Raw genomic sequence first — 16,838 nt, 5'->3', positions numbered from 1 at the left:
TTTTTCTGCCTAAACCAAATGCACCTTTTTGCCAGTATCTAGGGTCACATGTCTGTGAATACCTCTCCTGTGGTGCTTTTAGGTCTCGTGGCGATTACCGCGCGAAAGCGCGGTCTCGCCAGAGACCTATAGTCACCGGCTCAGCTTCCCAGGAGACAAGAGATGGCCACGCGCATAAATGGGATCGGAGCGGGCGGCGCGCCGTGTACACATCTCCTGTCTCCTGGGAAGCTCTAACACAAACAGCCACACCTCCCCCTGCTTACGCATGCGCACACACACATGAGCGCACACACACGAGCGCACATACACGCACGCACACATACAGAGACACCCCTCCCCTGCCGCCGCACACATACACACACGCGCGCACACACACACGAGCGCACCGAGACCCGGCCCCCTCTCCCCTCTACAGGGCCTCGGAAAGGAAACTGCTGCAGAGGAAAATAGGGTGAGAAATCAACTGAGGACAGACCCTGGCCTAGATTTACATGCCGTTGTGTCCTTGTAAGAGCTCTTCACGGCCCGTCCCACACCATTAACAGTTTAGGCTGTAAATACGTACACCTTTTTTACAGGCTGCAAGAAGCGCCTGGGTAGCGCACATTTGATTTCACTAGCAGTGATGACGCAGTTCACTCCATTTTACCGAGGGCGTCACTGCGCAGAAGACAGACACAACCTGGATAGTTTTCGTTCGGTTTGATTGGGTTTTGAACAAAGACACATTTTGAACTTGCTAATATACTCTGTAACAAGGCTTTCTCATTAATGGAGGCACAGCGCCTTAATGCTGACCTAGTGCACGCTGCACTGCAAGCGAACACCCTAGACTCGGTGCAGACCCCATTATCATTAGAAACGTCACAGCAGGACTGTTAATGGTGATGTGTCCATATAGCGCTTGCTGTCACAATCGCGCAGCTCCTCGGCGCTGATGTAAATATTAAAGGTTTATGGCACTCAAATGCACATGTTTCGTACAACAACCCGTAAAGATGAAATGCTGAGTAGGACCTGCTGGGAATCAGCAAGTGAATCCGCCCTCTGAGCAGTTGTGCTAGCCAGCATGGCCAAAGAAAGCAAATATAAACAGCTCCATAAACTTACATTTCCTGACTGTACAGTGCTTCCGTTTGTTGATGAGTAGAGCCACAAAGTGGGCCCTGTAAATGCTGGACCAGTCAGCTCCGCGGATCTGAAGGTGGGGTGACCCCGAGGTGGTCAGTATGAGAGGGAGATTCAAGCAGGCGATGGCCAGCTCTCTCCCTGGGGGACTGAGCTGGCCCTGCAGGGAGCTGGACAGAGAAGCAGCTTCTCCTGGATAGAGAACAGGAAGCTCCCTAGGGGTGCAGAATGGGGAAACAATAGCCCTGCCCAGGTAAGTGGCAGTGCAGTTCAGGTTAGGTGGTGAATGTTTGTTTTTCCTTATTGTGTCTGTCTTTTGCCTGTATATGTGCATGTGGACATTTACCGCAGAGGTCAGCCACCAGGCTCCTACACTGTCCACTTTTCTGTTTCCAGCCGCACTATAGGCTGCATTGGGTCAGCTGCTCAGTCTCTGTTGTTGCACTATATAAGGAGGCATAACTAAATATATTAAGCAGTCATACGCAGCCTAGGGGCCAACTCTGTCGTCAATCATGACTGATTAACCGAAAAACAGTCATATTTTTAAAGTGAGAGTGTGCGAGGCAAGCGAAGAGTGACAGGTAGATTCCCAGAAAGGAAACCAGAGCCCAGCCCCTCTCCTTAGCACCTAAACATGTATAATGTTGGGCTCAGAAGAACACACATCTAGATGTAGACCGTCTTGCAGTAAAATATGCACTTCTCTTACACTTACCCTCAGGGCATCAATGTGATCTTTATTTTGTGTCCACACTAGGCTACAGGATGCATCACTTTGTGATAACAAGCATTGGCAGTGCCGCTAGGTCTGGCTTATAACTGAAAGTGCCTCTTCAGTCACTTATGAGTTTTGGCACTCAATAATTCAACATTCATGCACCCTGTCATGCATACTTACACTGATTCATCCTTGAACTGACTCATTCTTGCATTTGTCCACTTACCCACAATAATTGAGACAAAGCATATGGAAGATAAACATCAAAATAAAAGTAGAAAAAAACATGTTCGCTATATTGGATTTAAAAAAATCAATGTTACGACATGCACAATACCATTTAAAAATTGCCACTGAGTAAATATCGTACTGGCCGGCCATCTTCACATGCTAAATTGTGTAGTTTGTCACTGCTGTACTGCTCCAAGATGGCCAACATTATGCTTCTAAACATGGTACACATCTTGGATCAGGAAAGCAATGATACACTCTGGATAACACCATTCCAAGATGGCCACACATTTTTAGAAAGAGGGGATGCACAAGATGCAGCACACTTCAGATGAAGGGAGTGACAAGCGAACATCACATTAGGACTTTCTGGGGAGCTCAGAATGGTCTAAAAAGGAAGAAGGAAAGAAATGAAAGGTAAACTCTAAAAGTAAAAAAATTAAAACTAAAGTACTGGGAGCCCAGGAACTGAAGCATATTTTCAAGCTGATGGAGAGACACATAATACGAATTACTCTTCAACAGTCAAAAGAACGCAGTTTTTTTCAGTGTTACAAGGCCAAGTAAACAACTGCACATTTATTGACTTTAATCTGTATTACACAACTCCCCAATAAATACGGCCATCGTACTTCCTTTGTTGTAATTTTGTATAATAAGCAGATGGAACCTATGTTATCTGACGTGAAATTTCCTAATGAAGCAATCAGGCATATACCATTTATCATAGGCTCATCACCATAATCAATTCAGGGCTATGACATTGAGCACAAACTTTTCTACAAGGTAACCATCAAGTAAAAAGTCATAAAATTAGAAGTATGCACAATTTATTTCAGGACATTATAAACATACACAAAATTACACTTGACAGAAAATATATAGCCCCTCCTTACAGGGTTAACAAAGATTATCAAAGTACAAATCTTCTACGCACAGGACATATAAGAGGAAATCGGAGGCGGGAACCAAAACCCAGGTTTACCACAGTAATCTTTGATGATCCACATAACGCAATACCCATCTACAGCACAGTGCAATAACAATCTATAATTAAAGGCCTATTGATTTTAACATATGATTTTCATCATCAAAATACTTTCTTTAGGTCAAATGACCATAAATATGATTTTCAGAATAGATGTGTGAGGTCTACTGCATTTGGCATACATTTTCATACACCTTTTCTAATTTGTTCCTGGTTTAGTCCTTTTGCTTCAGCTAACATTTCCCTTTGCTTATTAATTTGGTATCTATTGTAGCTCTTGTATTTGCGCTGGTGTCATATTCTTAACTGATTCGTCAAGTGTTCTCAGGGGCACCACCGCATCACTCAGGGACACCACCAAATCACTCAGGGACACCACCACGTCACTCTGGGACACCACCACGTCACTCTGGGACACCACCACGACACTCTGGGACACCACCACGTCACTCTGGGACACCACCACATCACTCAGGGACACCACCACATCACTCGGGGACACCACCACATCACTCGGGGACACCACCACATCACTCGGGAACACCACCACATCACTCGGGGACACCACCACATCACTCGGGGACACCACCACATCACTCGGGAACACCACCACATCACTCGGGGACACCACCACATCACTCAGGGACACCACCACATCACTCAGGGACACCACCACATCACTCGGGGACACCACCACATCACTCGGGGACACCACCACATCACTCAGGGGCACCACCACACCACCCAGGGGCACCACCACATCACTCAGGGGCACCACTCAGGGGCACCACCACATTACTCAGGGACACCACCAAATCACTCTGGGACACCACCACATCACTCTGGGACACCACCACATCACTCTAATAAACGTAAATGTAAATGTAGTGGTACTTGTATAGCGCACAAATCACCCATGAGGCATCTCGGCGCTTGTACGACTACCGCTGAGGAACCCTTCCTGGCCTTTCCCTGTGAAGTGCCCACTCCTGGGCACCCCCAAGGTGAAGACAGGCATCCTAGCGTTGTTGGGGCCGTTGTGGAGATTAAGCAAGCTATTGCCCAGAGTTGCAGAGTGGGACCCATGATTAGAATAGGCACGAGGGGAGAATTATCAGGTCCGAGGAAGATGAGCCCAAGACCCGCCAAGGCGGGAATTGAACCCTGGTCCCGGGCTAGACCTCTGCATCAGGGTCTGCCGCTCTAACCATTGAGCCACATTTCTCCACCACCACATCGCTCTAATACACCACCACATCACTCTCATACACCACCACATCACTCAGCCCAACCACATCATGACTAAGCACCACAACAGCACTGTCCTTGCTTGCCCAAGATCAGGAAGCAAGCACACCAAACCAGCACCTCCTCACCACTTCTTGTCAGCCAATAGCAACCCCCATGCCCAGCATACACAGAGAACTACACTGCTATGGCACAGCACTACCAACTGCCTGCCTTCCTGCCCCTACACTGTTACCCAGCGGTGCAGCTACAGGACAGTGGCTACATTGCCCGTGTCTGCCCCGCAACACGTTGTTCCTGCCATGGAGGTTTCCCACAACCGGGTGCAGTTAATAAGTACAGGGACCCAAAGATATGTGGCATCGCAGAATAAGAACGGACGTGGTACAGGTAGGCTTTTTTAAATTTATTGATTCGTTTTCACTTTTATATAGCGCAAACTTTACCCGCAGGTATCGGAGCACTTTAAATCAGCATGCTTATAACAAGCAAGACTAGCACTCTATATTACTTCCAACTTTGCTTAGCATAAGCAACAGCTAACCATTCACAAACAATCTTTATATACCAATTGCAAATTAAAAAAAAAATTCATGCAAAGCATTGTCATTTACAATGCCAGTAACTCAAACTTTAATGCTGCGAGACCTATTGCATTGTAAATGCTTGTTGTATTTGTTACAGAAATTGGGACACAAGGGCCTTAGGTGAGAGGAAGAGTGTTTCTCTCTTCAGCAGGATGCCTTTGGGGGTTAAACCCAGCCTTCCTGGGCTTCAAAGGGTAGCCTCAAGGCTTGTCGGCCTCCTTCCTGACTTTGAGAGCCAAACACAGGAAAGGGGGAAGGTTAGACAAAAGGGATATCAGTATCCCCCACCCACTGGCTGGAACTGGGGATAACAGTGTCACCTTCAGAACCTCTCATCAGAACACTCCTAGACCTGTGGAAGATTCATAAGAAAGACTGCCCTGCAGTCTGAAGAAGGAAGACTGGACATGACAACCTTGAACCTTGAACCCAGGCTCCCGAGAAGTGACTTCAAGGTTCAGTTGGCAAACCTCCTGTTAAACCACAGGGACACAACAAACTTCCAGTGGACTCCTTGCAACTGCCTAGCACCAACTGGACTAGCCAGAACCTGCCTGAGCCCTGCTGTTGGCCTCTACTAGAATGAGTCGTGATCCCCAAGAGGTGCCCTCAAGTTCTAGATATGTGGAGGGCATCAGAGTGTACTCCTACTTCCTCAAAACCACACGTTCTGAGTTCCAGGTAAAGATCCAGATGTTTTTGGGCTCTTTGCGACTGCTAACCGACTCCTTGCGCCGCCCGATGACCATCCTTGACACCTGCCGATGCGAATCTCCAGCAACTACCTGCTACTCGCATCTGTTCGGAGATCTAGTGGCAACAGTGACCACCTATGCAAAGTTCCAGCAACAAATGAATCTTCACGCCAGACAGCAACTGTCTGTGCTGCCTGACCTGCTCTTCACGCCAATACTGGTCTCCTCATGTCGACGGAAAATAAGCTCAGCTGCAGCTTCCTGTGTTGGCTTGGAGTCAGAGAAGCTAAAATCTTCAGCAGGACGAACCTGGTCCCTGTATTTGACCCACGCTTTATCATGGTCAGCCTGAACATATGACTTTGACATGGTCCAGCATGACCAGATAACCTCAATTGATGCTTTGTGCTTTTTGGAGCAATTTCACTAGACACATTAAATATTCATAATTTTGGTGCAACTCATGAAATGTATGTTGTTTTAGTGTAATTGTATTTGTTTTTTTAACAACAATTTTTATTTTGTCAATTGTCACATACAATACAGAGCTCTGTAACCCAGAGACAACCTGCCACTTAATACTCATAGATCATATTGCGTTCACATTTAACATAAACATTATACAAAAGAAAACTGAAATTATAAGAAAACATAACCCCCGCACTGTCTTTGCACACCACCAGTGTTTGTGCACAGTCGCCCGCACATAAAGAACACCATTCGCAGGACCCAACATGCCCAGAACCACAACTCCTGCCCAGTTTATCCCTCATGTGCCACATCTCTCACAACAGGGGACTCCCGATCCAAGCCCCTATATACCGCCCACCCAGTGGCGGCTGGTGACATTTGATAGTGGGGGGCCTAAACGAATCTTCGCACTGCACTGCGGTGAGCGAGCGAGCCCGAACCACTCACAGAGGGTTCGGGGGGGTTCTCCCCGAGAAAATTTTGTAAAAAAGAATGAGCAAATGGTGCATTTTCAAGCCAATTTAAGAAAGTAGGAAGGTTAATAAAGCAATTGTGAATCTGTTCTAACAAAGACAATGACTGGCAAAACTGTTAGTCTAATCGGATGCATATCAGACGCTGGCCTACCACTTGCTTTGTCCATCTGTGCCACTGTGTGCTATTCTTTCACAAGTGATGGTTTGTACTAAACTGAGCTGGTATTCCTTAAATTCCACGACGGTCCCTAGTATTCCAAAGAAAAATTCAACTAATTCATCAAAACAGTGCGAGACTGAAATTCTCCTGTGTGGGAGAAACACAGGAAGAAAACCACTGAATCAAGATGAGAAAACTGAGATAGACACTAGAGTCAGCCAATCATGTGCAAGGGGCTGACTTAAGTCCACTTTAAGTTCATTTCTTGTATGGAGATGAGAAGTTTAGGCCCTACCCATACCAGTATGTAAAGCTAAATGTGTAAACATTCCTATGGGCAGTGTCTACCTTTTTGTCTGAAAGGTTGTATTTGGTAGCAGTACTCCTACCACTTCTTTTGCAACATATTTATTGCCATTACAGAAAAATAAAGGATCAGGGAAAGGTGAAACCTTTGACCTCTCACAAGACCCTGTTTCAGACCACCAGCTTAGTCCACATCTGTGTAACAGATTCCCTGTGACTCTTAAGGGTTCCAGGGATGGGCCCTTGACAAACGAGCTGGCCATCTTGTCTTCCTATTTTTCTCCTCTCATCCGTATCACTTCGAGAAAATGAGTGCTCTAAAACCTCTGAAGCAGGGGCTGCCGGCTGCACAAACACACGTCATCAGTCAAGCAGAACGCAGAGGGCGCCATCATTTATTCTCAAAGCCAAGTAGGGCAGAGTGAACGAGCAGGCAGCACTTTCATTTTGGTTGAGCACGATGTTCTGCCAAGAAAAGAAATAAACCTCAAAAGTGACTGTACCCTGTGATTCATTCAATGTAAATGAGTTAACTTTGGATTCCAAGAAAGATATGAAGCTTGCTGTTTGCACTGTAAGAACAGAAACGTATCTCCTAGTACACATGTATCATTACTGTGAATATATCACCGATCACAGCATGCTGAAGTGCTCAGGCAGAGTGAGAACGTGGCGATCAATGACAGGCCTGTGAATTAAAAATGATTTGTTTTTAGGCAATCGGGTAGCGCGCAAATACCGTGAAATGTGGTCTTTTTTATTTTGCAATTAGTTAACACACTCGCCTCACACACTCCCAAATACTCTTCAATACTGAATAGGGGACAATGAAGCGTCCTCACATTTCCTCAGCTGCGCTATTTGGCAATTCCTCGAGGTGCGAGCGCGCGCCTCTCACGCGCTTACTTCACACGTGAGCCTCCCTGCAGCACATTTAATGTTTGTCCGGCCCGCGGGCCCAAGTCTTGGATAAATATGATGGATAGAAGTATTTCTGTGAGTCTGAGCTCTAATTTGAATCAGATGCAAGCGTTTAACAACTTTATGATTGGAGCACTGTTTATTTTACTCTGCAGACAAATAACGGAAAGTTAGAAGTTGCGGCCTGCAAGACGGATGGGTGCGGGACGGGATAGGAGTGTTGCGCGGGGGACGGCGACTGTAATTAAAATAAAGAAAATGTACCTTCCTCCGCTCCTTCTCTACACTCCGGATCGGATCACGCCCCGCCTCAGTGTGATCCCTCAGCTTGAAATACACCCGGCTGCGCAGTGTCTCAGCCAATCCAGGCGCTGCATTAGCAGGGCCAGGATTGGCTAGAGCAGGGTTACTCCCCACCCATTTTGAGACCCGGGGGCTGCTGCATGAAGCACCCTCGGTCCCTCGCCAGTCGCTCTCCAAAGGAGAAAGGTAGCAGTGGAGTAGTGTGCGCATGTTCAGGCTGGTCCTAAAAATGACCAGCCCAAAAACCGACATGCGCACTACTATTGCTGCTGCAGCCGCGCTGTCAGTGACAGTCTGTCACTCAAGCTGCCGCTGCCGCAACTCCACCCATTTCAGCGCCTTCCGATTGCCTCGGGGCCGGACGTGTACTGTGAGGCTTTTACTGGCACGAATTACATTTTAGGCGTGACAGTGCTGTCCATGTGGCTTAGTGGGGCAACGCCCCAATGGACTCACTACCACTGCACCCACCTCTTCCAGATCTTATAATGTTTCATCGGGCACCCACGTGCCTGAAAGATGGGAACTTCCAAGCCCATATTAAAGTCCAACCGATTTTTCCACACCGATAGCGGAGGTGGTGCCCCAGCCTTCCACCTACATGCAATGTCCCGTTTAGCCAGCGTAAATCCCAGCATCATCAAATGGTTTTAGTGTACTTTTACTTATTAAAGTTTACTCTATTTTTTACATTGGGATTTTCCTGTATTTTGTATTCACTTTAATGCTGTTTGAGTACTGCATAAATACTTGCTGCTCAGTTAAACCGGATAGCTTTTGTGCCAAGCTACCAGAGGGTAAAGCACATGTTTTTTTAGTGACATTTGTGGTTCACCATGACAAGAATTGTGCTTATTATTTGAGTGAGGCTTTCACTTCCTCAACAAATAACCCCATTTCTTACACCACCCTCCTGTTATCAGCGTCCAAGTTTAGTGTGGCTGAATACTTTGGCCGTCTTGGGTTTGCTCTGACACATTGCATCTTGGGCCTGGTTGCAGTAAGGCAAATTGGAACTACTGAAAAAAAAATGTGGGCCAGGGTCTTAGGTGGGACATTTATTGCATTGGTCAGAAAGGGACTACGAGTGTCTTAGGGTGACGGCCACCCACAGGATGGTCAACCCTACCAACCTGGAACCTCACCCTGCCATTCTGCTGGACTTGTGAAATGATAGCAGATGGACTTAACCTGTTGCATGTGACGTCTGTGACCTAGAAGAAGGACTGGTGGAGTTGGACCCCCTTCCACTTAAATTCCAAGGACAGAAAGATCTCGAAGGCTGAATCTCTGGGTGGGTCCAGGAATATAAAAAGCTGAAGAGGACATTCCTGTGAAGAATGGCCAGAGGACCAGTAGTAACTGGAATGGAACTGGACTTTTCTGTTGGCCTTTGCCTGGCACTCTGAGAGTCTCTCTGTGCCTTCCACTGATGGCCTGGTTACCTTAGAAGTGTACTCCTACAGCTGTTTGGGCACCAGAGGAAAGTTTGGAAACTTTAAAAAACTCTTCCTCCAGAGCTTTGGCAGGAACTCCCGGAAAAAGTATCCAACAGGCAGTTTCACAATGTCCAATTACATTGTAGCTTCATCCCACACAGAGATCTCTGCACCTCTAAACAAACCACGAAGTTCTATCCATCAAGATACCTCAGATGTTCCAGAGCAACAGCAGAACCAACCTGCTTTAGGTATGGCAGTGTTCCACTACTGTAGCTCTGTGGCAGCAGCTATAACCGGCTACCATATACTCTACGCTATAGTAACTTGACCATTTCCTCTACTTCTAGATGACAGTGTCCTCTGGTAGGTATACGGTTTCACAAAAATGACAAATAAACTGTTGCTTAGCTGAAATGTATGGTGCCAGCAATCTGCAAAGAAATTGCAGTAAAATTGTCAATTATTGTGTGTAGCATGATATCTCACATGATATCTAGCATGATATCTCACTCTAAAAGGAGTTTTAGGGAGGCATGAAGACCAGAAATCATGCAATCATCAGAGCTGTACAAATGAATAGTTTAACTGGCAGCACTGTCTATGCCTCTATATTTTTCAACTAAGGTTGTTACCTATGATCGAGGTCGCTGGAATTAATTTACAAGCGAAGTTCAAAATATGCTACAAGTTTCGCTAAATTATGCATCAAGAAAAAGCAAATTATGTGGTATAATGTGGCACTTTTTGTAAGAGTATCACTTCATTATTTTGTCCTTTATACATATTTACACTGTATGAACAAGAGTTTCACCTCATTAGTACCAATCTAAAACCCAAGTACAGCAGAAAGCACAGAAAAGTGATCTTTTAACATTTGGGACAGGTGTTTCACTGTGCAGCAACACGTCACAGTGTTTTTAGTAACTTCTGATCTGTTTGAGCTAGAAGTACATCTGTTGTCAAAATCTGCTAATTATGCATCACATGATGGATTATGTACCAAATGCAGAAAATCCATACTTATGTGGAAAATCGCTATGGCCACAGACTCACAGGATTCCAGTGGACCTGCAAATGATGTAGAAAGCTAAGGATGCAAAGCATGAAGAGTACGCCAAAGACGGTACTGCCACCTATGCAAATGCTGAAAATGCCCTATTCATGGATAAGGTTCTGCAGTCAGATGTGTGCTTCAACTGAAGGACGCATTTCCAACAAAACCACAGGCTAAATACACTTTGAGAGAGTCGATGCTGGAGGTGGATTCTCAAAATGTGGGCTATAATAAATAACCCCATTTAGAAGAATCAAGGGCATTCAGTTTTAAGGAAGCTTATAAAAAGCCTCATATTCGTGAAGAAAGCCATGTTGATTCAAGATAAACAATGATCCCCAGCACACAGCAAGTGCCACAATAAGTACTGAATATGAGCTCTGAACCGAGTCCCACAGTAAAAGGGGCCATCTAGTGACAAAAGATAACAAACTCAAGCAGTGGTCATCAAACAAGCACCATTCTAAAATGCTTACTGTTGTTGCTTGTTACAGATGTTGGAATGGATAGAGAGAAATGCTTATTGTTCTCTACATTTTACACCCTCTTAATTCTAAAGAGTCGCTCACTGCGGAAAGGCTACCTAAAAAGGACACTAACTGAAGAATAAACGGAACGTACAGCAACAAACTTAAATATGTTCTGTAAACTTGCTGTACTGCAATTGGCCATATGAACAATGTCTTGTCATTGGTAAATGAGTGCATTGGAGCTGTTAAACATAAATTATTTTTAAGTTTTAAAAAGCATATTTATTTAGCTTAAGATAAAATACAGTAGAACAATACAAAGCAATTAAATAAAAGATACAAAAAAGGAACTGTAATACATACATATATTATACTTTCCTGTACTGGAGTGTGCAAATATATATTCAGTTAACAAAACAGTACCTTTCAAAATATGTTTCAAAGTAATAATTCATGTTCTACTTACATAATACATGTTAATTCTTTTGTCCCATCCTACTGCTATGATATACCTGGAAGGAAACATGAGACATTAAATACAGGACTTCATCTATCTTTTATTATCTATATATTGTGAGCCAAATATTGAGAGATAACTATAGAATAGCAGTGATCCTGTTAGATCATAAGTGGATCTGTAAGCAAACATGCAGTATTCCTCAGGGGCAGGGCTGATGATTACAGAATATAGTTTACTTTATGTCCCTCTGCACCTGTTATCTAAATTCATTATTCTGTTTTATATCCATTTTTTGCCAAACCATACTATAGAATCTAGGCCTCATGCCTTGTACAGGTGATTACTCCTGGTATTCCCTACTCCAAGACATTAGAAATTAGATGGGATGAGAAGCAGAGCATTACAAGTGAGTTTATCGGGTTCACTTAAAAATTAGGAATTACTATGGGAATTGGGAATACTGCACCAGATTCCCTCAGTAATTCATAATTTGTCGCCACAGCGTGGAGAGTTTTGCTGTTTTAAGGAGGCAAAATCTCTGGGTGAAACATGAAGCGTCTTCGCTGTTCCTGCACATCTCGTAATTCTGATGAGACCGGTAACTTTTGTTGCTGATCCCGCCAGAACTGCAGAGTAGCTCGTAACTAGGCCCTACAGGCCAGCAATAGATAAAATTCTGAGAACGTGATCAAGAACTGAGGGATCAATGTTAAAGTTGCAAGGTCATGGGAGGCAGGAGTGAGGTTCATTAAACCATCAGACTTTTATTAAATGGAGTTTCTATAGCTTGGTAATTGAAATTCTACATATAGAAGTATGTGGGTTTCATTTAGAGCTTGGTAGAGTTGGAGCTCCACAAAACTCGTAATTCCCAACCTCGTTTAGAGGTGGGGATGTGCCAGGTTTCTTATAGCGGAGTCTTAGCAGACCCTGTCATCGGAATCTTTCGTACAGCGGCTCATCCATCACATGGTCATAAGCCAATGTACAGCAGCATCAGGATACCCTCCCAGCTGATAGTGCGCTCAAGAAATCTGCATAAGATAACATTAGAAGGCCAGCCCCTTTCAGTAGGGCTTCTGAAGTAAATTTTTCCTGCTTAGGACCACAAGGAAAAGTTTGATGGTCCAAAACAAGAAACATTGTAACTGACCCACAGGCACTTGGAAAAGCAATTTTATTTCTAACCCGCTCTTCAGAGTTTCGTCATGAAAAACAAAAAATATGCTGAGCGTGCTGAAAGCAACATGGCGCCTGAGTTGTGTGACATCATTGCACTGGAGGATGAACACAAGGCAGTCATGTCCCAGGCAGGCAGGGATCTGAAAATATGGTAGGAGGTCCTCCACCAGGGAAGCTGCTTTCTGAAGCCTTAATAACCTCTATGTTTGTATAGAAAAATGTCAACTTAATGAAGCTTCTTGGCAGTCTTTATTTGCAGAGAACATTGAGGCTCAGCAACTTAAGGCTTCTTTACAGGAGGCCGGTAATTCACAATGAGGTCAGCAAGCGGAGTTATCAGTCCTATCAGGAATAACAAGTTGTGAGGGGACTGCAGATTTTTTCACACAAGCATTTTGCATGTTGATACCAGGTGAAATGTCCGTGAGAAAAGCCATCTAAAATTAAACCACAGCGGAAACACTGATATCCAAATGTTATTCTACATTTTCTTGCATTCAGAGTTAATTTCCTGCTGGAATTAGCAATACCAATGGTATCAGTAATTTGGGGGAAATTACTGGCGCACTTGTAATGGGTCCCTTACTGGGATATGGTCATGTTTACATTAAACATATAAAAATCCGGCTTTATTCACCTGCTCACAAATATTATTTGTGTTCTTTAGATTCCTTAAATAAACATAACTGGAATTCCTTAAATATATTCAGAATGTCAATAGGCCTACTTTTTTAGTTTTTTTCACATCAAATGTTATGTGGCTGAACCTGAGAGCCGCATTGCCGCATTGACTTGTGGGATGTAGCAGGGATCAATATATCAAAAAAGACCTGATTGTGCTCGGACACAAAAGCTTTTCCAAGGATCCTGAGGACAGGGTAATGATATCTCTGCTTAAAAGCTGGCTTAAAAAATGCCTAAAGGAGCCGGAACTGGGTGTCTAATTTTCAATGTTTGTCAATCCACCACATTTACACCCCCACTTGTTAGTGTATACAAGAAGAAAAAAGTGTGAGGTCAGAAAGTACCTCACGTAAGCATCTCCAAATGAGTAACTAATGATATCACAAGCACAAGCAGGTCTTTTTTGTTATATTGATGTTATGAGTGGAGGGCGACTTGATTGGGAATTCTCTCCTATGCTCCTTATTGTGGAAAGGATGTAGCAGGAGCCAAACGAACATAACAGACTGTTTATTCTACAAATAACTCTGGATGAGAGGAAGCTTAGGTGCCTCAAAGGCAAGAAAACAGAGATAATTGCTGGAAGGCTCTAAATATATAGCAAATGGATTTTCATTGCCTTCATCCCTGGTGAGCGCTCGAACCAAAACAGATAATTAAATAAACCTAAAAGTCTCAACATTCACGCTTCAACTAAAGCAATACAAATCAGATTAACCTATGCCTGTTGTTCTGAGTCTTTTCGACCATTTCAACCAGTGCAAAAAGTAGAAGTTAACAAATCAATCACTGAGGCTTGATTTTATTATTGAACTGGGTTCAACGAACGAGTATCTAATCAAATCAATGACAGGTTATAATGTGTATAGAATTAGCAAGCAAGGTTGACCCTGAAAATACACAAGCACATCAAAGCTGTATGAAAATACTGCATTCAGTTCCGGTGATATCCAGCAATGAATGTAAATTACTCTGTAGGAATCCATCGTGAATACTTAACCAGAATATATGGAGAAGCTGGCCATCCACAACTTTATACTCTGGAGACAACTAATGACCAGGTCATCAGGCAGCAAACATTCAAAAGACAAAGACATAGGAGCAGCTTCTGAGAAGTACAGTGCTCCAGGCGTGGACGGTCCTCCCACAATTCATTAGGGTACAAGGATAATGCTGAAAACTCAACGGGCCAGACAATTGTGATTAATATCTGAGACAACAAGGTAAAACAACCAGGTAATGTTGGCTTTTTTTGCTGTCAGCAACAAACTATGTCCACTTTCCACCTAAAGTGCAGCCACAGTTATTCTCACCTCTACTGATACTTCTCCCATGCTGCAAGCTACATCTAACAATTATCAATATTTCCATACACACACACATGCACACACACACATACCCTTCATGCTTTCACCATACCCACCCTTCACTTGCTAGCTAGCACACTCGCGTGTATCCTTCGCCATTTACAATATGTATGGCATGGTGCTCCATAGTGACTTAATGATGACATGTTGCACCGATAAAAGATATCTAAATGACTAAGAATATTTTTTTGATCGCAAAACATCCTTATAAATTACATCTGGAGGTACAGTGCACATCATATACCACTCCTCACTATCACGTATACTAGAAGCCCTTTGCATGAGGTATGCTTCTATAAGTATTGTAAATCTGCATTTAAAGATATATTTCTAATACAAAACCGCATTTAAGTCTTTAATTTTAGCATCTTTGACAAAATTGTAATTTCTTACCTGTTTCTGTTTATATCTACATAAGTACAGTCACACACTTCTTGACCTTTAGTTTCTGGAAAATAAGATTAAAATATGTTATCCCCGTGTACAGCTCTTCAGGGAAACCTCACCTGCTGATATCCATCACAAAAATAAAAGTAAGACACCTTTTGGAGGAGTTACTCAATTCAGTTAGACAGTCAAAGGCAGACTTATTTCAGCGACAAACATTTTCGTATGGTGTTAGTGACAGAACTAGAAATATCGCAAAACAATAGACAATAATTTGAAACCCAGGGGCATATTTACAATGTTTTTTTAACATCTTGGCGCTAGCTGGACCTAACGCCACATAACGATGTATTGTAAATACGTCGTAAACATAGCGTTAGGATTTGAGGATAGGCAGTGGTAAAAATATTGCCGCTAAGCAGCGTGTGGCTTTAGGATCATCTAGCATCAAGATGTTAAAAAAAATCCACGTTTGCGTGAAAAAAGTGACATCTGGCCAATTAACAGCAACAAACTTTGCGCTAGTTAGCCCAGCATCACTTTTCAGTGTTTAGCGGCAAAAAAGTCCACAAATACACTGCTATGGGGGAGCCTGAAAGCAGAATGAAGCAGCTAGAATCAAGTTCAGCATAGGACAACAAACCCCCCCCCCCCCTTCCCCCAACCCACCCAACAGCCAGGTTGACCAGCCAGAGTCCATGGGGAAGAGGACATTTAGATTCAGTCAGAAGGAGAATGGGATCCTGTCTGCGGAGGTGATGGAGAAGCCACATCAGCTCTTTGTCAGCTCCAAGGTGACATTGGGGGACTAAAAGTGCTATATGGCAGTCCATAGTCAAAGAGGTGAACTCTGTCGCAGAAATCAAGAGGACAGTGACGGACTGCAAAAAGTGCTGGCATGATGCCAAGTGCAAGAATAAGCAGAAACTGGTCAGCAATCGACAGGTAGCACTGCAGACCGGAGGTGGGAGTCCAGTGCCACAGGAGGAGCTCGGTGCCTTGGAGGAGCAAGTGTCTGCAGTCATCTGTGAGGAATCACTGGTTGGAGTAGAGGTAATGGACAGTGCTGACTATGACCAACTACAAAAACAACAGGGTAAGTAACAACAAGGTGGGAAATATATCACGTTGTACTTTCCAGGCATCTATGCCTCAGCGTTATCCCACACTGTGTTTAAGTCAAACGGTAGCCACATAGGTACTTTGGGGCTTTTTCACAAGCACTTTGCTCTACAAGTATGTAACTTTTTACCTCATTGAAAGTGACATACCAGTGGCATAAGGGTCTTGTAACTAAGCCCTTCATGTGTACAAACAATGACAAGTGAACAGTCATGTGTCCCATATCTAAAGGGCGGCATCAGGCAGTGTTACAAGTCTCACAGTCAGCTTAGATTAACATACCGTGTAATAACAGTCATGTGTGTTCTAGTCAAGATATGGGGCTTTCCTGTACTAACCACGGGGCATATATACAAAAATCTAGTGGAGCATAGTGTTGCCCCAAAATTGGTAGCACAGTGCTCAAAAAGATTAGGAATACAAGGGAGTGCT

The 16,838-nt window shown here is 43.9% G+C and overlaps 1 protein-coding gene across 1 annotated transcript in view; it reads right to left on the bottom strand.

Annotated features, from left to right (window-relative positions):
• Positions 1-16,838, bottom strand: part of LOC144771636 (cilia- and flagella-associated protein 337-like) — a 556,113-nt gene that overhangs the window by 173,274 nt on the left and 366,001 nt on the right. Inside the window, exons 19-20 of the mRNA XM_078656000.1 lie at positions 15,291-15,345; positions 11,671-11,716 (exon numbers count right to left, since the gene is read on the bottom strand). Of these exons, the coding sequence (XP_078512126.1) occupies positions 11,671-11,716; positions 15,291-15,345 (101 nt within the window). The remainder of the gene's footprint in view (positions 1-11,670; positions 11,717-15,290; positions 15,346-16,838) is intronic.

This window comes from Lissotriton helveticus, chromosome 8, assembly GCF_964261635.1.
Source record: "Lissotriton helveticus chromosome 8, aLisHel1.1, whole genome shotgun sequence".
In the NCBI taxonomy this organism is placed as follows: domain Eukaryota; kingdom Metazoa; phylum Chordata; class Amphibia; order Caudata; family Salamandridae; genus Lissotriton; species Lissotriton helveticus.
This window is presented reverse-complemented; position numbering and strand designations above follow the sequence as displayed.